The 22,031-nt window shown below is 36.6% G+C and overlaps 1 protein-coding gene across 18 annotated transcripts in view; it reads right to left on the reverse strand.

The window, feature by feature from the left end:
• Positions 1 to 259: 259 nt before the first annotated feature.
• The window catches only part of OCIAD1 (OCIA domain containing 1), a 75,590-nt gene continuing 53,818 nt past the window's right edge, over positions 260 to 22,031 (reverse strand). For 7 of the 18 annotated variants that reach the window (XM_035293733.3, XM_035293734.3, XM_078367245.1 and 4 more), the window contains 6 exons: positions 18,490 to 18,543; positions 12,496 to 12,543; positions 11,342 to 11,480; positions 9,457 to 9,626; positions 4,186 to 4,338; positions 260 to 788 (listed from right to left, as the gene is read on the reverse strand). In XM_035293733.3, the coding sequence (XP_035149624.1) occupies positions 751 to 788; positions 4,186 to 4,338; positions 9,457 to 9,626; positions 11,342 to 11,480; positions 12,496 to 12,543; positions 18,490 to 18,543 (602 nt within the window). In that variant the 3' untranslated portion in view covers positions 260 to 750. Of the gene's footprint in view, positions 789 to 4,185; positions 4,339 to 9,411; positions 9,627 to 11,341; positions 11,481 to 12,495; positions 12,544 to 18,489; positions 18,544 to 22,031 lie in introns of all 18 variants that reach the window. The other 11 variants (XM_078367253.1, XM_078367254.1, XM_078367252.1 and 8 more) reach the window with 2 other exon arrangements.

Genomic DNA, 22,031 nt, shown 5'->3' on the forward strand with positions numbered 1-22,031 from the left:
ACAGGCACATGACACCATTGCCAGCTAATTTTTATCTTTGTAAACACAGGGTCTCACTTTGTTGCCCAGGCTGGTCTCGAACTCTTGGACTCAAGCAATTCTCCCACTTCAGCCTCCCAAAGTGCTGGGATTACAGGCATATATTGTTAAATATTATAGGTGACTTTATTTCCTATACCTACATGATTTTAACTAACTTAAAAACTACATCAATAATTGCAAACAATAAAACCATTAAAACCAAGGAAGATGAGGGCTGTTGCATGTTCCTTTACATTTTATTTGTCATAAACATTAAGATAATACAGCAAATACTGGAGAAATAAAGCTTTTTAATAATTTCTTGATGTAAAGCTTCACACTTAAAAATTATGCTTGCTTCCCCCCACCCCAACTCAACATGCAGCTATCATTTATATTCATATATGTTGATTCTAGAGCACTATAATCTCTTGATGGTTTTATAAAGTATCTTTGCCCTTGCAACAATTTCACAAACTGTATACAATCATGGCATGATACCATCATTCAAATGAATCCCCAAGGTGAGAACATTTCATACAACATTAACACTAAAAATCTGTGTTTTTTAAAAACACCAGAGAAGTCAAACCACAAAAAAACACCCAGGATTTTGTTTTAAATGTGTTTATGAAGACTGCTGCTGAGCTCAAAGCATGCAGGTATTCATGACCACCTAGATGAAGCTGGATATTGAAACTTCTTCAGTAGATCCAATGATGTAATTTTTCACTCATCCCAAGTATCTCCATATTTGTTTACTTTGACTAGGAAAAAAGCACAAATAATTGATGATTCCAAACAATAATAAGTAAAAAACATTAGGTTTGTTGCTATGATGAAAAGTTATGTTTCTCTGTCATTTGAATAAAAGCAGATGAGAGTCAAATTATAATTACAAAAAGGGGATGGCCAGACTTTTGTGAACCTGGGGTTGGACAAATGCATTGTAACTAGAATTTTACATAAATAGTTGATCCTCATAACAAAATTCTAAACACAATCCTCATTTTAATGGTGGGAAAACAGATTAGTAACTTGCCCAAGGTACAAGCCCTAATGATAAGAACTGAGATTTGAGTACAGGTCTGCTTAGATCCAAAGCCTGGGTACCTTTACATCTTTACCATACTACCTAAGTAAGTGTGGCACATATTAAGCCATATGCAAAAAAACAAAAAAAATTAGTGAGAAACAATAATAAAACAAACATTTATATTTTTTTCACAAAAAATACAGCAGTAGAAATGGTCAAGTCTTCAAGTTGTGATTAATTCGATCTCTCTCAGGGCTGTAAACACTATTATGAGAAGAAAATACTACTACATTTCACTGGTACTCTACATTCTACATTTTGAAACATGTCCACTGTCTTTTCTTTTACTTTTTGGCTCTTCCTCCACATAGCCTGTCTGTGAGTAATCATAATCATATAAAGCAGCAGTTATCACAGTGTGGACCCTTTTCAGGGAATACATGAAGTGAAAATTATTTCATTATTCTACTAAGACATTACATATCCTTAACCTTCACATTTTGCCTTTTCCCCTTGCTCCTCATTCCCTCCTAAGTATATGGTATATGGTTTTCTAGAAGGTAAAGAATGTGTGGTGACACTGCTCTGGTAGCTAATGGAATATGTGCTTGAAATTTTTTAATTTCTGAATCTTAATTTCTAATTAGGTAAGTATCAACCACAAAAGCTAAAGATGAAACTTTAAGTGACAGTTTCTGACCCTGTGAATCTACCCTGTACTAATTCCAATGATATTTTAGAAAATCACTGAAACTATTTCAAAATAAGTCTTTAAATTATATAAAGCACAATTATATATTATATAAAGCACACTATATAAAACAGCTTTTACCAAAAAAGTATCATTTCACATTATTTTGTCATGTAATACAACTTAAAGACTTCACAGTCAAAATTCACAAATGTCAAAAACCAGCAAATGCTAAAGGTCTACCAAATTTCCTTTTCTTAACCTTTATTACTACAGAAGCCTAAACCAAAATACTCAATTTCTGATACAGTGTAAGGTACTATGCTATTTGAACAATAATAGAAAAAATTACAAAAATGAGAAAAATATAACTCTCTGTCCTCACAGAGCTTACAATCTAAATCCTCAAATTAATAAGCAGAACGAAGTACCAAAATCTTTATGTATTATAGAGGAACAGCCACTAGATGCATAGTTTACACTAAACATTGTTTGATGACAAACATTCAAAAGTATGGTAGATTACTAATTTATTTCAAAGGTAGATCTTTTTTTACATCAGTAATATGACACAGATATTATCTATCATTGTTATAAAAACAGAACTCCAAATTTGAAGCAACCGCGAATAATTAAAAATAAAATTAGCTCTAAAAAATGACCAAAACAACAAATACTAAGGACTTTTTTTTTTTTGGAGACAAAGTCTCACTCTGTCACACAGCGACTTGATTTTGGCTCACTGCAATCTCCACCTCCTGGGTTCAAGCAATTCCCTGCCTCAGCCTCCTGAGTAGCTGGGATTACATGCACCCACCACCACGCCCAGCTCATTTTTATATTTTTAGAAGAGATGGGGTTTCCCCATCTTGGCCAGGCTGGTCCTGAACTCCTGACCTCATGATCCATTCACCTCGGCCTCTCAAAGTGCTGGGATTACACAAGTGAGCCATTGCACCGGGCCATACTAAGGACTTTTATATATTTTTGCATTCTTTGTGTCATATGACCTTCTAGATGGTACCAAAGACCTATTATTTCCTTCTATTTTTAAAGTAAATAGAAAACCTTGAAACAATGACACATACTCTGAAATTCCTTAAGAGAAAAATCATAAAATCTTATACTGAAATAGCTATAAAATCCTATCAAATACCCTCTTCCTTTAGAGGTAAACATGTATCAAAAAATTTACTTTGGCTAATGTACAGCTATTCCAAAAAGACTTAAAAGAAATCAGGATTTTAAAATTCACATTTTTTAAAGTACGGTTTTTGTTTGTTTTTTAAAAAGATTAAATTCATCTTTTGGAAATGCCTTAGAAGCTGCTTTTTCAATGTCATAAATGGTCAAGAAAGGTCAGGCACAGTGGCTCCCACCTATAATTCCAGTGGCTAAGGTGAAAGGATTGCTTGAGCCCAGGAATTTGAGACTAGCCTGGGCAACGTAGGGAGACACCCACTGTACCAAAACATTTTTTTAGATTAGCCAGGCATGGTAGCATACACCTGTGATCCCAGCAACTCGGGAGGCTGAGGTAGGATTGCTTGAACCTGGGAGGTCAAGCTTGTAGTAAGCCATGATTACATCACTGCATTCCAGCTTGGGTGACAGAGTGAAACCATCTCAAAAAAAGAAAACAAAAAACCAGAACGAAAAAAACCCAAATGTACAAGAAAATCAATCTCATTACTTAATTATTCTGTGCTTAGGCCACAACTGGTACTTAATTTACAGAGCAATGCCAACCTCAGGTCACCACAGTGAATTGTGTGATAGGAATACCATTAGGAAAATAAGAATATCAGATCTCCAAGGAGACTTGTTACAAGGGGAAAACAGTCAAATGAGTATATAATCTCTACCCTGTGTTACAAAATTAATCTTGCTGCCTTAAGTCTTACTATTTGGACTTCATTATTTTCTTTATTCTTTTGAGACAGAGTCTCGTTCTGTCATCCAGGCTGTAGTACAGTGGCATGATGTCGGTTCACTGCAACTTCCGCCTCCTGGGTTCAAGGAATTCTCCTGTCTCAGCCTCCTGAGTAGCTAGGATTATAGATGGGTACCACCATGCCCAGCTAATTTTTGTATTTTCAGTAGAGACGGGGTTTCACCATGTTGGCCAGGATGGTTTCCAATTCCTGGCCTCAAGTGATCCAACCATCTCGGCCTCCCAAAGTGCTGGGATTTCAGGCATGAGACAGCATCCCTGGCCTGGACTTCATTATTTTCTAACACAAAATAGCCTTTGGAATACCTTAAAAATGGAAGAACAGATAACTGTAAAGTAACTGCTCTTTTAAAAAAAATTTTACTTTGGTTAATTGCTTAAAGAGTTAAATCACATATAATTAATTTTTTATAGTACTGTTTTAAAGTAATGCTTTAGTTTCCAATCCTAAACAATAAAGTGATTCAGACTAAACTATCATACCTTCTTTTTTTGGCACTCTTTCATGCATAGGCCTGACTGAGGGGTCAGTCTTTTGTGTTAAAGATACTTCATATGACTCTCTGTTCTTATTCCTTAATTCCTCATATGTAAATTTTTTTCTTTTAGGACTTTCTTCAAGGTTGGGATCTGGTCCTAAAACAACAAACAGTTAATAAATGGTAACAAAAGGATTTGTATAAATCTAAACAACTAAATTTTATAAATGCTCCTTACCTACAATCAAAATAAAGTAAAATAAAGAATCAGATTATTATCACCATTTCACAGGTACTATAATTTCACCAAGATAATTAGCAAACTAAAATTTATTTCCTCTTATACTTTTAAGCTTTTATTTCTAAAAATTAAAATGGACATCAAAAAATTTTAAAACTAAACCACAGTCAGAAGAAAAATAGATATCATAATATAGAACAGTACAAATTAAACTCATTAAAATACCAGTGTTTTAAACTGGAGTTATTAATACTGTATATAGAATTAAGAGAAATATATTCTACTAGTGACAACTGAATAAAACTTGACAGCGTCTAGATTTTACTTAATATATTTTTATAGTTAAATATTCCCATAACCAAATACTCTATGAAAACAACTTCAGCTATTTCAAAAATCATTTATTTTACCATTATGAAATTTAAACAAAAATACCTGAAAATAGGCCAGGGGTGGTAGCTCACACCTGTAATCCCAGCCTGGCCACCATGAAACCCCATCTCTACTAAAAACACAAAATTAGCTGGGCATGGTGGCACATGCCTGTAATCCTAGCTACTCAGTAGGCTAAGGCAGGAGAATTGCTTGAACCCAGGAGGCAGAAGTTGCAGTGAGCCAAGATCACGCCATTGCATTCCAGCCTGGGCAACAAAAGCAAAACTCTGTCTCAAAAACAAAACAAAACAAAGTGAAAATAATACTGAAAAGTATAAAACATAGCCTTTAATCAGAATATGTATTGTTTTCATTCTGGTCTAACAGATGCAATGATGATGCAGAAGAAAGTATCAACTATTATTTCAGCCTGGGAATTAACATTTATTCTTTATTTCTCCAAAAGAGAGTCAAAGTGTGAATATTACATATTATCATAGAGTCAAATGTAAATATAATGTAGCGGTTTACTTCTAACATTGGTTGACAGGATCAAATAGTGAACACAATTTACACAAAATTTATAAACAGCAAAAACGGCCATATGAACATCCAAAAGAAAAAACGATGCTTACAAATCTTACATATCACACCAAAAGTTCTTTTTTTCAAAGATGTTTTCAAGGAGATATACAAATTGGGCATATAATTTTAATATAATGTTAATATAATTTTCTAAAACATAACTTTTGTGATACTTATTCAGAACTCAAAGGTAAGATCCCAGTGAATAATTAGAATTTTTCAAGCAACACAACTATACATTAAATAATGTTTTCAATCATAATTTTTTCTTCTTTTTTTTTTTTGAGACAGTCTCATTCTGTCACCCAGGCTGGAGTGCAGTGGCGCGATCTTAGCTCACTACAACCTCAGCCTGCTGGATTCCAGTGATTCTCCTGCCTCAGCCTCCCAAGGAGCTGAGATTACAGAATGTGCCACTATGCTTGGCTAATTTTGTATTCTCAGTAGAGAGAGGGTTTCGTCATGATGGTCAGGATGTCTTGAACTCTGACCTCAAGTGATCCATCCACCTCGGCCTCCCAAAGTGCTGGGATTACAGGCATGAGCCACTGCACCAGGCTGTTTTCAACCATAAATTTTAATTTTGCCAAATGAATATATACTGTACTGATGAAAGCCAAAGAAGATTTAAATTTCTAATTAGTTCTAGTATTATATGATGGGTTGAAAACTAAATTTTCTTACAAAAAAAGAATGTAAAGAAAAATATTATAATCTTATATTGGGTTTAAAACACTTTGTATTTCATTAGTGATAAGTAATTACTGATTTCCCTTCACCATATATTAGAAATTCTGATGGAAATCGTGTATACTTCAGGAACCCAACTTCAGAGTTGGGTTCTTAACCCCACCCTGCTGACAATTAGGGAATGTCCTTGGGCAAATCACTAAGCTTCTTCGAATCTTGGTTTTCTCAATTGTGAAATATGGCAGTTTGACTAGATGATCTCCGAAGTTCCTTTCAGGTCTAATGCTTTTTCTTATAAAAAGTATTTTACTGTTATAAAATTCTGGAACAAATAATGAATATATAAATCAGACAGAAGAAGACTGGGGAGAATGTCCTGCATTGGGGAGAGAACATGATTTACTATTTTGGGAAGGTTATAAAGAACTGGAAGGAATAGGAAAATGTAAAGCGGCACTTAAATCTGACTGTAATAAACTCTAAGTCTCCTAATAGCTATGAAGGGTACTTGCTATTTTAAAAGATTAATAACTCTCTGAATTCCTGGTAAAAGAAAGCACAACTAAAATAGGACTTAAACCAAAGAAGATGCCCAGGTAGGGGAGGACAGCATTTGGGGCAAAGCAAAAGCAGGCCACTGCTGGCCCACGTGGAGAGCAGTAGAAAAGTGGCCACTTTGATTTAGAGAAGGGGGTCAGAAAGCAGAGCAGTGGATGGATGGATGGCACAAAATAATATTAAGACATGGCCTTGCTGTAGTCTTTGGGTAGATACCAAAGGGCTTTTTGTTTGTTGGCTTTTGTATGGAAAAGAAACAATGTAACAGAATTTCCTAATGCAAATGGTGGGAAGGATGCAAGTCATTACAAGGAAAGAGTTAGTGCATGTCTAGAATACAGTAGTGCCCCCTTATCTGTGGTTTCGCTTTCCAGGGTTTCAGTTACCCACAGTCGACCATGGTCTGAAAATATTAAATGGAATATTCCAGAAATAAACAATTCATAAGTCTTAAATTACACCCTGTCCTGAGTAGTGTGATAAAATCTTGTGGGGTTCCACTCTGGTCCATCTAGGGCTTCAATCATCCCTCTGTCCAGCATATCCAGCTGTCTACACTAACTGCCTGTTAGTAACTTAGTAGCCATCTAGATCGAAAAAACATAGAGTATAAAGGATTTGGTAATATCTGAGGTTTCAGGCATCCAGAGGCATCTTTGAACTTATCCCCCATGGATAAGGGGGGACTACTGCACAAGAAAAATGGATTTGAACTTTAGACTGGTTAAATGAGACATAGTGAGGAACAAGGACAGCTGCCTTTGGAGATAAGATAGTGACTTCAGCCATTCTCTCCTAATCTGCCCACTCCCTTCCTTCCTTTTTTGACTTATTTGGTGCCTTTGCTTCCAACCACTAATGAAAAAAATAAAGAATTGGAGTTGAGGATTAAGAGGCTCTCAACAACTTTCATCCAAACTCTCTAATCATCTGAACTTCCATTCTTTCCTGTCTCTTCCTTTATACAAGACTAATACTCACCCCTTTGCCCCAACTTTTGCTTTGAAGTAGTGCTGTCCAACATAACTTTCTGCAATGAAGAAAATGTTCTGTATTGGTGCTAACATGGTAGCCACTAGCACATATGACTGTTGAGCAACTGAACAGCTGCTACCAAAGAAATTGAGAAATCAAATTTTAAATTTTATTTCATGTCAACTAATTTAAATAGCCACATATGACTAGCGGCTACTTTATATTCTGATTTACCTAGAACCGCCTTCTGCATTCTCTAGAACCTTCTCTGACCTATAATAAACTTCTCCCTTTCCACTGTATCCCCTACCCCTCCCCTTAATTTCTTTCCCTCTCATCTTTTAAAATTTAAAGAATATACTCTACGAGGGTCCATAATCCCTTATTCAAACCCTTGGGGTCAGATATGTTCCACAATTCAGTTTCTTAGATTTCAGAAAAATACTATAGTATATACCCCTTATTTTACTTAATACCCATCCATTCAGAGGTTTGAGACCGCAATGAATAAGCAAACATATTAATATTTCTACAATGAAATAAAGGAAAAAATCTTATCTGGCAAAGTAAATAAAGTCTATGTTATATAACTCATTTGAATTTAGGTTAGGGTATGCTGCTAAATGAATTCAGGCAAGATTTTAATACCAGTTTAATTACTAAAAAAACACAAAAACAAAAAACTTGGTTTTCAAAGTTTTTTGAATTTCAGGATTTTAAATAATTGTAGACCTGTATTTTCTATTTCTGATTCCTCATCTTTCACTGCAAACTAGACTGAAGGAAAGAAACTAATGTTTTTTTGAGAGTCTATTATTTGCCAGGCATTGTCCCTGATTATTTCATCTAATTCCAACAGTTCATTAAGAGAGGTTAGGTTTTGTTTTGTTTTGTTTTTCTTTTTGAGATGGAGTCCCTCTCTGTCACCCAGGCTGGAATGGAGTGGTGTGATCTTGGCTCACTGCAACCTCCACCTCCTGGGTTCAAGCAATGCTCTGCCTCTGCCTCCCGAGTATCTGGGATTACTGGCACCCATGCCCAGCTAATTTCTGTATTTTTTAGTAAAGACACATTTTCACCATCTTGACCAGGCTGGTCTTGAACTCCTGACCTCGTGATACACCCACCTTAGCCTCCCAAAGTGCTGGGATTACAGGCATGAACCACTGCAATTCCATTCAACTGATCAAGAAACTGAAAGGATTATAAAGTAGTTATAATAATCCCACTACATTGTGTAGTAGCAGTATTACTAGGTCACATAGCTCACAAATGTCAATCATGATTCAAATCCAAGCCTTAATCCAAATTGATGTTGTTGCATTTATATGTGTGATCCTCAAAGCTAGTATTTACAAACTTCACAAAGCATTTTCACATGGATTTTCTCACTTGACAACAGTTCTTTCTTATATTACAGACAAGGAAGTTGAAAGCCTTTAAAACCCAGCCTATCAAATGTAACCTTTACAAAGCTTTCCTGGAGCCTCTATTCCCTGAAACACAACTTATTTCTTCACTATTCCACTAAGTTTGCCCTAGTATTTTCAATTACTGGGACATACTAGTAATTTATCCTTGTATTTCTACATCTTCTAACAGACTGAGACTTTTTCAGGGACAAGAACCAAGTGTTATTCATCTTCTTCCACATCTAGCAGAGTACCTGACACCTACTGATTCTCAAGAAAAGTTGAATGAATGAAGAAACAAATGAACAAAAACAAACATGCTGTGTTTAGGTTGATGATTCATGGTACACAGGTGATATCCAGCAGAAAGTCATCAAATAAAGTTTATACATACGTTGGACCATAAAATGCTGAAATTCATTTCAAGAGAAGTTTCTACCTTGGACAATATGATCAGTAATACCAGTGGGAGCAGATTCATTCACAGAAGAACTGAATGGAATTGGCTCATAATGAGGAAGCATTTCTATGTTGTCTGCTGCTGGGGATGTCCCAAAAGATGATTGACCACTCACATTTGAGTCATATTTTGACTTTTGATAATAGTGCCTGTAAATGAAAACCATATTGTGTTAAGAAATATGAGTCACTGCCTATATCTTAAAGTGTTAAAATAACTTCTTCTATATATCTTATTTCCAAAATTATATATATATAGATATAAGTTTTTCTTTTTTGAGACAGGGTCTCACTCTGTCACCCAGGCTACGGTGCAGTGGCATAGTCTTGGCTTACTGCAATCTCCATCTCCTAGGCTCAAGCGATCCATCCACCTCAGCTTCTCAAGTAGCTGGGACCACAGGCATGCACCACCACTTGGTTTTTTGTAGAGATAAGGTCTCACTATATTGCCCTGGCTGGTCTCAAACTCCTGGGCTCAAGCAATCCTTTTGCCTTGGCCTCCCAAAGTGCTGGGATTACTGGCATGAGCCACCACATCTGGCCTCAAAATAATTTTTAACACAGTTATTTATAAGCAGTAAAATGAGGTCTGTTTCTTTCTGCCAACAAAACACTTTTAAGAAGTCCTGACCCAGTTATACATCTTAAAAGTGGTCACTGTCAACACGGAAAAATTGGAAATGTATACCCAACTTTCTAACTATTAGCCTTTCAAGATAATTTTAGTATGTTTGAAAGTTCTTGGAAAGAAAAAGCACTTCAAATCAGGTCTATTTTCAATAACCATGTCCATTTCCCATGTCAATTGAGAAGGTAATGTCATAGCTAAGAATCTATAAAAACACTAATTTGCTAAAGCAGATACAAGTAATTCTCTCTCATGGGGATTACATTGCTTGCCTATCTGTTTAAGAAGCATTAAAATTAAGTTAAAATCTGTTAAGAGATGGGATTGATAACATTTGGGAATTCAAAAGAAAAGTCAAACTACAGTAACCAAAGGTGTTTGCAAAATTGAATCAAGATAAAATCCTTTATTCTAGGACATGTACTCCCAATAGGATACAACTCTATATTTAAAACAATGAAGTCCGGCAGTGGCTCACGCCTGTAATCCCAGCACTTTGGAAGGCCAAGTGGGGCAGATCGCTTGAGCTCAGGATTTGAGACCAGACTGGGCAACATGGTAAAACTAGTCTCTATTACAAAATACAAAAAATTAGCTAGGCATGGTGGTGTACGCCTGTGGTCTCAGCTACTCTGGAAGCTGAGGGAGGAGGATCACTTGAGCCCAGGAGGCAGAGGTTGCAATGAGCTGAGATTGCATTACTGTACTCCCAGCTTGGGAGCCGAAGTGAGATTCTGTCTCAAAACAAAACAAAACAAAAATGAGGAACCAGACACAGTGGCTCACACCTGTAATCCCAACCATTTGGGAAGCTGAAGCAGGGGGATCGATTGAGCCCAGTAATTCAAGATCAGCCTGGGCAACAAAATGAGACCCCCATCTCTTAAAAAACATTCTTTTAAAATTAGGTGGGTGCAGTGGCTCACGCCTATAGACCTATTTACTCAGGGAGCTCTAGGCAGGAGGGCCCTGTGAACCCAGGAGTTCAAGGCTGAAGTGCACTAAGATCATGCCACTGCACTCCAGCCTGGGCAACAGAGGGAAGCCCCATCATTCATTCATTCATTCATAAATAAATGGTGGCAAGTCTTGCTCCAATTTTTGAAGCAAATTACTTTTAGCCTACAATATCCAATGGTCCTTTCAGGCAACGTTTTTGAGCCTTGAATTATAGAAACATCTAGTTGTTACTTACAAATTAAAAATCTTAAGTAAAGATCAGAATCTGGCCTACCCAGGTGGTGAAGATCGTCGTCGTGCTTGTGCCAATCGTAAAGCTTCTCCAAGGGGGGAATTTTCAAGATTCCTGAATTTCTCTTGGCAAGTTTTCACATAAGAAAGTTTTCCAGCAAAGTATCCCATGATACAAGCAACTTATTTGTAAAATCAAACAAAAAGTGTAACTGAATGTGACTTTCAGACAAAAGTATTTTCTAAAAAAAAATTTTTTAAGTGTGATTCTAAATATGTCTTTGGTTTAGAAAGACTGAGATGTCCTGAAATAATGATAGAAGAATCAAAATTAAATCAGATCAGAGTTCACAGACAGAGTCTATGGATATAATTCTGTTTCCTAAAAAACAAAGTATGCCAAAATAAAGTAGCTTTAAGTAAATCAATTATAATATACTACTTTATAATATATACAGGAAAGATTTAGTAAAGGTATAATGGGAAGAGGAATGGATAAAAAATCAAAATATCAAAACATTTATTTATTTCTAGTTCTGGTCTCATCACAAGGATTTAGGCCATTATCTTTCTATAAAACAGGAAATCATTTGCATAGCCATTTTCACAAGATTGTTTTTAAAATAAAATTAGGTGCAACAAATCTCTTAAAGTAATGGCAATTACTGCATCACGTGAGTTTCTAATACAACAGAAAGGCTAACCTGAAAGACCCAGGAAGAGCCTCAGGTACTCCTTTTGAAGAGCAATGTAGCTTCTTTTTCTATTAACTATATTGCAACGTGTAAATAAGTTACAGTTATTTACATTTTAAAATGTACATTAGAGATTTCTTTTAAAAATTAAGCTTAATTTTAAATATACTTTATTTTGATTAATCAGAATATCTACACAACTTTCTTTCCCCATAGACAGACCAAAAATTTATTTTCAAATACTTTATCCTTACAAAATAATTTCAAATTAATAGTTCTATTACATTATAAAGATACAAAAAATACCTATTTCAACTAAGGATTTTTTATGCTAACAATAAAATACCCAAGTAATCCACTTAATGAAATGCTTTAACAAACTGATTTATCAGAGTATGTAACCATATAACTAATACGAGTAAGATATGATAAAACATTTGATAAAAATAATTGTATTTAAATTTTAAAAAGCTATGAAAACTACAATGTTGTTCATACTTACATATAAGTTTAGGGATTGAACCATATTTGGGATGACTTGAAAGTATTCCTAAAGAAAAGAGTTAAGTCTTTCTGAGTAACATTGTTAAAGAAAAACCAGTAAAGACTATTTTAAAATATAATCTGACAACATTAGCTCCTTCCATGGCCCTAGAGAACCCTAGGCTTTTTAATAGGGAAAATCAAATGACTTCAATATCGAGAGAAATATGACAAAAATCCAAAGACTCTATCAAGTATTAGAAAAGGTGAATTTAGAAAGATCACTTGATACAAGGTCTATAGACCAAAAATACGCATATATGTATATATGAAAAACTGTTTATACCAACAACAAACAAAAAAAATCAAACATTTTTTAAAAGACAGAATTAATTATAGCACCCAAAAAACACTCAAAACCCAGGAACAAATCTAATGAAAGAGATAAAAGATCTCTACACTCAAAGTTACAACTTACTGAGAATTGACTCAATATTCTAAAATGGCAATTCTCCATAACTTCACCTATAAATACAATGCAATCCCAATTAAAATCAAAAGTTTTGCAAAAATTGAAAAGCTTTATAATTTTTCACACAAAGGGCCAAGGCAACACTGAAGAATGGTATTATAGAACTGACTACCACCACATAGCAAAACCTATATGATAAAGCTGTAGTACTTAAGACAATCTGGTATTAAGTACAAGGAAAGGTAAAATGACCAAACTAAGAGTCCAGAGACAGCTCCATACCTGCAGTCACTTGATTTATGACAAAGACAACTGTAGCATAGTCTTTTCAAAATATAGTGCTGGCTCAATTAATATCCATTAACAGGGGAAAATGTACCTTGATCCTATATCAAACAATAAACTAGATGGCTTAAAAATGTAAATATAAAAGATTAAAAAAAAAAAAAAAACCTCTAGGCAATTCAGGAGCCACAGTTTAAGGTGCAGACACAGCCAAGTCCAAGAGCCACACCACACACAACCAGTTCCGAAAACGGTACAGAAATAGTACCAAGAAACACTGATCACAAAGACACAAATCTCTTAAGGGGGTGGACCCACGTTTCTGAGGAACATGCGCTTTGCCAAGAAGCACAAGAAGGGCCTAAAGAAGATGCAGGCCAACACCTCCAAGGCCATGAGTGCACGTGCCAATGCTATCAAGGCCCTTGTAAAGCCCAACGTTAAGCCCAAGATCCCAAAGGGTATCAGCCGCAAGCTGGATCAACTTGCCTACATTGCCCACCCCAAGATTGGAAAGTGAGCTCATGCCTGCATTGTCAAGGGGCTCAGGCTCTGCCAGCTAAAGGCTAAGGCCAAGGATCAAACCAAGGCCCAGGCTGCAGCTCCAGTTTCAGTTCCAGCTCAGGCTCCCAAAGGTGCCTAGATCCCTACAAAGGCTTCAGAGTAGGCGTCTCTGTCTGCCAATGTGAGGACAGAAGGACTGGTGCGACCCCTGCCCCAGGCTACCATCTGCACAGGGCTGGGGCCCTCCTGTATTATTTGTACAAATAAACCTGAGGCAGGAAAAAAAAAAAAGCATATAGAAGAAAGCATAAGAGACCATGTTTGTGTCCTTGGAGTAGACAAAGATCTTAAAGAGTCAACAAAATGCACTCATCAGGAAGAAGAAACCTGATAAACTGGAGTCTATTAACACTGAAAACTACAGTTAAACAGAGTGAGGAAAAAAACCCCACGATATACATATCTGACAAAAGACTTACTTCCAAAATATAGAGAGAAGTCTCATAAAACCAGTAGAAAAAAGACAATCCAATGAAAAAACTGGTAAACAGACTTCGACAGATACTTCACAAACAATGATGTACTGAAATGAGGTATAAGCAAATGAAAAGGTCTTCAACTTCATTAGTCACAGGGAAATACAAATTCAAACCACAATGTAATCAATAATAGTGTTCATTTATCATAATGGCTAAAATATCAAAGACATAAAAATAGCTAGTGTTCGTGAGAATGTAGTAGTATAAATTGGTCTAAATAGTTTGGCAATATCGACTAAAGCTAAATAAACATATATGAAATCTATGACCCAGCAAAATGTCTATCAAAAGCACCATATTCTTGGCAGAACTAATTGTAATAGTCAAAACTGAAAACTACCAATTATCAATGTACAGTTAATACAGATAAACTGGTGTATTTACACAGAGGAAACCTATATGGCAACAAGGTGGATAAATGCAGTGATGTGCTGGTAAACTCCCTATAATAAGCTCTAATTTTAAGGTCTGTCAGTTTCCATGGTGTAAAGCCTCCAACACTTTAAAAATCAGCTTGCCGAAGTTTCTGAAAATTTAACAACCAATTCTCAGGAGCCAGTACAAACCAGTTCCAGCATGCTACTGGATCAATCTCGTAATGTTGAAAGAATTTACATAAAAGAATACCTCAGTGTTTTATTTCATGTAATTAAAGTACAAAAACAGACAACTAATCTGTGCCATTAACCTCAGTTCCTTCATTTATACCACTGGGATGATAAGAGAAAAGGAAAATGGTAAGAACGTCTCTATTTTTACATTAAAAAGCTGTTCCAGCCAGGCACGGTGGCTCATGCCTGTAACCCCAACACTTTGGGAGGCTGAGGCAGGAGGATCACGAGGTTAAGAGATCAAGACCATCCTGGCCAACATGGTGAAACTCTGTTTCTACTAAAAATACAAAATTAGCTGGGTGTGGTGACACATGCCTATAGTCCCTGCTAGTCAGCAAGCTGAGGCAGAAAAATCACGTGAACCTGGGAGGCAGAGATTGCAGTGAGCCGAGATTGCACCACTGCATTCCAGCCTGGCGACAGAGTAAGACTCCATCTCAAAAATAAAATAAAATATTTGGAAAGTCTCACTTCTGAGGAGAATAAAAAAAAAAAGAAAGAAAAATAAAATAAATAAAATTGTTCCTTCATTCTGTCATCAACTAGTTATAGACTACTTATAAAGACGCTAAATGCTGGATATTAACAGGAAACAAGACACGCTCTTTACTCTCATGGAATTTACAGTCTAGAGAGAGAGTTAAGACAAAGAGAATAGTGTGATGGTTGCTATTCATCCCCTCCAATATTTGAGTACTATGTGCACTAACTATGCCCTCTGTCAGGTACTAGAAACAGCTTATTTTCCTAAGTAGCAGCAAGAATGCAGGCAAACAGATTTGTTGAAGGTTCCTACAATACTCTTTGTGACATATGGTTGCATTAATTATAGTGGCAGTACAGATGGAGGTGGATAGTTAATAAAGACATTTAAGAGCTAAACGACAGGCTGGGCGCAGTGGCTCACGCCTGTAATCCCAGCACTCTGGGAGGCCGAGGTGGGTGGATCACGAGGTCAAGAGATTGAGACCATCCTGGTCAACATGGTGAAACCCCGTCTCTACTAAAAATACAAAAAATTAGCTGGGCATGGTGGTGCATGCCTGTAATCCCAGCTACTAGGGAGGCTGAGGCAGGAGAGTTGCCTGAACCCAGGAGGAACACGCCAATGCACTCCAGCCTGGGTAACGAGAGCGAAACTCCGTCTCCAAAAAAAAAAAAAAAAAAAGAGCTAAAAGACATGAATTGGATAAGGCAGAGATAAGGGATAGAAGTGAAGAAAAATGTTCCAGTTTTCTGGATAGTATTAATGTCACTCAGTCATGAAAAGAAAAGAGGAATTGGTTTTTGGGGAAAATGATGAGTTCAGTTTGAGGGGCCTAGTGAAGAGCCATCCATATTATATACTATATCCAGAATATAATAACACCAACATTTCCAAAACAAGCAAAGAAAACCCATACAAAAATGTAAGCACCAAGAGGTCATGACTTTTTGTTGTTCAGTGCTATATAACAATGTGTAGTACATGTCAAAAAAACATGAAACAACAAAGGAATCGCCTGAGGTGAGAGAAAAATCTTAGGAATATGACATCGTGAAAGCCAAGAGAATAGAATTATTTCAAGAAAAACTGGTTAAAGTTATATAAAGCTGGTCAGTAACAAAAACTATCCATGATATTTAAGCAGCAAAGAGGTTGTGTTGGTAACCTTTTGAAAAGTTCCAATAAATGGTAGAATATATGGATAGTCTCACAAGGACTGCAAGGGGTTAAAAGAAGTAAAAAGTGAAGAGTGAAGTGTTCATGAAGTCTGGCTTCAAATATGAGGCAGTTGGGAGTAGCTGGAAAAATAAATGAGGGAAGATTTTTTTTTTGAATGTTCTTAAGTTAGAGGAGACCTAAACACATAGAAATGGTTTTGACAGATCAGGAAGAAACAGAGGGAGCAGCTAAGACCATGTGGAGTATGACGCACTGTGGATGAAAGCAGATACAGGCAGCCCTCTGTAGGCGTGTGTTCTACAACCAACTGCAGATAGAAAATATTCAGGAAAACTTTGGGAGGCCAAGACGGGTGGATCACAAGGTCAACAGATCGAGACCATTCTGGTCAACATGGTGAAACCCTGTCTCTATTAAAAATACAAAAAATTAGCTGGGCACGGTGGCACGTGCCTGTAATCTCAGCTACTCAGGAGGCTGAGGCAGGAGAATTGCCTGAACCCAGGAGGCGGAGGCTGTGGTGAGCCGAGATCGCAACATTGCACTCCAGCCTGGGTAACAAGAGAGAAACTCCATCTCAAAAAAAAAAAGAAAATATTCAGGGAAAAAAACTGCATCTATACTAAATATGCAGACTTTTATCTTGTCATTATTCCCTAAACAATACAGTATAACAACTGTTTATGTAGTGTTTACATACTCTTAGGTACTATAAGAAATCTAGAGATGATTTAAAGTATACAGGCAGATAGGCACATATACTTTACTAGGCCATTTTACATCAGAGACTTAAGCTTTTGTGGATTTTCGCATCCTCTGGAGGGTCCTGGAACCAATCCGCAGATACAAAAGGACCAATGAACAAAATGTCAGGGATTCCGATTAAATGCAAAATGTCTTGGTGGATACTGAATTCTTGTCTTAAAGTCTCTCCCAATTTTTACCACTTCTACCTTACCTTCAGTAGTACAAAGTCTTCAACTGCACCTAAATCCATAATCTCTTAAAACACTTTCCCCTCTTCATAACCTAATCCAAATTATAATTTCTCCTGGCTCTACTTCAGCTCTTTAACGGAGTTTTCACTCCTCCCTGCATGATTTTGCCTCTTCAGCTCAGTCCTGTGTACCTCTCCCAAAAGTCATGCCTATTTGTCTTGATCATCAGGTCTCTCCTTCCTGGCAGGTTCTTTCTTCTCTTTTAATCTAAATCCTGCCCATCTTTCAAAATCCACTTCTTTCAAGAAACGTTCCTTGATTACAGCAGCCCTACAAAGATTTTTCTTCTTTGAACACCTACAACTTTTAGGGGTCCCTACTCTGCAATTTAGTAGCTGATTAAGTATGTAATTCAATTTCTATTTGCTTCAAGATATGTTCACATCCATTTGTTTCCTGCAATGACCTACTAGCAGCTCGTAAATTTCCTTTGTATAACCTTCTGCATACCTAGCTCCAATCATTATTAAATAACACACAGGAGTCGGAGGTTGCAGTGAGCCAAGATTGTGCCACTGCACTCCAGCCTGGGCTACACAGTGAGACTCAATCTCAAAAAACAAACCAAAAAAACAACAACACAGACTCTAGGTCCCCATTAATGTGCATTCTAGCAAGCTCCTAGGTGATAATGTTGCTACTGGCCCACCTAGACCAGATCTATCCCACTAATGCTGGTGTTTAGTTACTTTCTTGCTCTCATAGGTTGTTAATGATGCTATCAGTGCAGTAGAAATTCTCAAGTCATAATATTTGGGTCAGTGGATCCATAGAGACAAAACGTTTAAAAATGTACTGTAGAAATTCATCAATGAATTTTATATAATGTTTAATATAATACACTGTTATCTTTACTTCTTCTAAAAATCTAGAAAATATCACAAAACAAACATGGTATCCAAAATGCTAAATAAATTCAAAGTTTGAATATTTACCTTTACTAATTAATCCTTGAGTAATCAACATACTTGTTGCAGCCAAAGGCACAGCTATAGGAGGAAAAAGACCTTGTCAACATCAAAGAAAGGAAAAGATTTTGTCTTCAGTTCATTAAATAAATGAGTATCAGTAAAACCTTCTAGGAAGTATACTGCAAAACTAAGATCTTTATTGTATACATAGTGGAAAAATTAAAGGAGCATTTTAAATTTAAGAAAACATCACAAAATATTAAACAATATAATTAATGAACCATCTAGGCTTAGGTTCCAAATAGCCAGCTGTTCATTAATAGCATCAACTAAGACAACACAGTAGAACTGACTAAAAGTTAATTCTGAAGTTAGAGAAGGGGGAAAAGTTAATGAGGGAGAGGCAAGAAACAAGTTACAAATAAGAGCCACTACTGAGTAATGACTAAATTCTGTGCATCAGGCTAAGCACCTTATGTGCATTATCTCATTTATTATACTTTTATCATTTTTCTATAAGGTATCATATCATATTTTTATCATATTTCTATAAGGTAGCTTATGTTATTACCACCCTTTTAAAGATAAGGAAACTGAAGCTTAGAGATGTTAATTAATTTGCTCAAGGTCAAACAACTAATTGAATGGTTGGTTTGCAGATTCTAATAAAAGCCTGATATCAGATCTCAAGCTTTTAAGCTCTGTATTACACCCTGTGAACCAAAATACAAAATATATTTGACCATAATCAAATGGTGGCTGAGGCAAGAATTAAAAAGCACTATTTTAAACACTAATGTTTTGTTTTTGACACGGGAGTCTTGCTGTCACCCAGGCTGGAGTGCAGTGGCGCTATCTCAGCTCAGTGAAACCTCTGCCTCCTGAGTTCAAGCAATTCTCCAGCCTCAGCCTCCCCAGCTGGGATTACAGGCATGCATTACCACGCCCAGCTAATTTTTTTGTATTTTTAGTAGAGACGGAGTTTCACCATATTGGCCAGGCTGGTCTCAAACTCCTTACCTTGTGATCCGCCCTCCTCGGCCTTAATGTTCTTTGTACTATACTCACGAACTTATTAAAGAATATGAAAATATTACATCTATATATGCCTACAACTGAGAGTGAAAAATCCAAAACTCTTGTAATCTCAAAGAGGGTTATAACTTAAAAACAGCTATCAGTCACTGTTTTCTTCATTAGCACTAACGGAATTTTTGTGATGATGAAAGCTGATTTTTGAGTGACCAACCCTGTGATGAATTTGGTCTAGGTACTTGACTGGTAAGCAGTTCCCCACATTGAATATGTGTAAGTAGCTCACTGTGCTCAAACTGTACAAATACAACTCATGCCAAACACCTGCTTTCATTCTGGGAGTCTGGAATTCTGGTACCTGTTAGGTAGAGGGTACATAAGTGACTAGTCTTCAATAAAAACCAAGGGCACTGAGTCTCTAAAGAGTTTCCCTGGTAGATAAAACTTTACACATTGTTAGGACTAGCTGTTAGAGAAATCAACACTTCCCAGGAATTCTCTCCCTGGGAGAGAACTCTTGTTACTTGGTTTCCTCGGGACTTCACTCCATGCTCCCTTTTCTCTTGATGATTTTGCTTTATATCCTTTCACTGTTAAAGTTAAATCACTACATTTGGCTACTGGCTGCCACACTGGACAGTGCTGTTCCAGACCTGAGGTTGACAAACAAGTTCTATGAAGAGCCAGATGGCAAATATTTTGGGTTTTGTGGGACAATCTCTGTCCCAGTTACCCAACTGCCATTTTAAAGCAAAAGAATCCAGAGACAATCCAAAAACACATGAACACAGTAGTGTTCCAAGAAAACTTTATAAATGTAAAAATATGAATTTCGTTAAGTACTTTTCACATGTAATGAAATATTCTTCTGCTTTCATTTTTTCTCTTAACCACTATTTTTAATTTTTTTAGACAGGGTCTTACTCTGTCACCAGGGCTGGAGTGCAGCTGTGCAACCTCATCTCACCACAGCCTCAACCCTTGGGCTCAGATGATCCTCCTGCTTCAGTGTCCCAGGTAGCTGGGACTGCAGGCATGCGCCACCATGCCTGACTAATTTTTCATTGGTTTTTGTTTTGTTTTGCTTCTGTAGAGATGAGGTTTTAAGATGTTGCCCAGGCTGGTCTTGAATTCCTGGGCTCAAGTGATCAGCCCACCTCAGCCTCCCAAAGTGTTGGGATTACAGGCGTGAGCCACTGCATCCAGCCTCTTAACCATTTTAAAATATAAAAACAATTCTCATGCATACAAAAACAGATTTGATCCACGGGCTAGTTCGTTCAACTCTGGTTTAAACCATATATGGACAATTTAAGAACCAAAGTAATTAAAACATTTGAATTATTAGAGATTTCATGATTAAAATCCATCACTTTGGAACAGGGCATTAACTTTGCCATCAGACACAAACTGCACAAATGCTAAGGTTTGAATTCACGCATTCCTACTTACTAACAGATTTTACCTTTGCTAGAAATATGGTTTCTTTAATGTTGGCTGGTTAGAATGCCTTCATGTATTATCATTTAAGGTTTTGCAAAGGACAAATCCCTTTTAATTACAGCACCAGTACAATTTGCAATCATTTTTCTCCTTCAGCTTCACTCAAGGATTGCAACATGAAGCGCTGAAGAATCATACAAGGATAAAAGGCAATGAGTTAGTTGGCCATTTCTACAATGGATAATGCTTTCCCCATTTAATGTGGAGTAAGAGTCTGCTTGAGGAGATACTATTTCTGCCATTCACCACAATGTCTTTGTACAGCTTCTCTTACATTATCTTAGGATAATGGATTAGACCTAAGGTCTCATTCCAACTCAGGTATTCTACTTTATGTCATAGAAAAAGACAATGGTAAGACTGAAAGAGGCTTCAGAGATTATCTAGTCCTCATTCCAATCAGAGTACATTGACACCAAGAAAAGACAAGTCATTTGCTCAAAGCAACACAGCTGGTTAGTTTGCGGTAGTGCTGGGATCAGAACCCAAGTCTCGTGACTCCCCCAGTCAGTGGCCTTTTCCACTGCAGTATATAACTTCTGTTTTGTTAAATAATCTGTTTCCATAGGCAAATCAGTAACACTGCTGACCAAAACCTAGTGCACATTATTACCACGGTCCCAAACTATATTCAATATGTACAAGAGCCCCTACAATTCTTTGAACTCTTCTCCCCTCACAGTAACAAAAAGTTACTCTATATTCATAACTGTAGTCAATAGAAATTTTTATTTCATTAATCACAAGAACAGTAATAGCTATTTAATAAAGATAGCCAACACATAGACAATTAAATTGCATTAATCCCTATAACAATTTCATGAGATAGGCAGTTATCCCTATTTTATAGATAAGAAAATTGAGGTACACAGACCTCAGGAACTTGCCCAAAATCTCACAGCTACTATGTGTGGAGCTGGGATTTGAATCCAGCCAATCAGACCCCAGGGTTCATCCTTTTTTTATGGAGACAGAGTCTCACTCTGTCACCCAGGCTGGAATGCAATGGCATGACCTCAGCTAACTAC

This window comes from Callithrix jacchus, chromosome 3 (assembly GCF_049354715.1).
Source record: "Callithrix jacchus isolate 240 chromosome 3, calJac240_pri, whole genome shotgun sequence".
Classification (NCBI taxonomy): domain Eukaryota; kingdom Metazoa; phylum Chordata; class Mammalia; order Primates; family Cebidae; genus Callithrix; species Callithrix jacchus.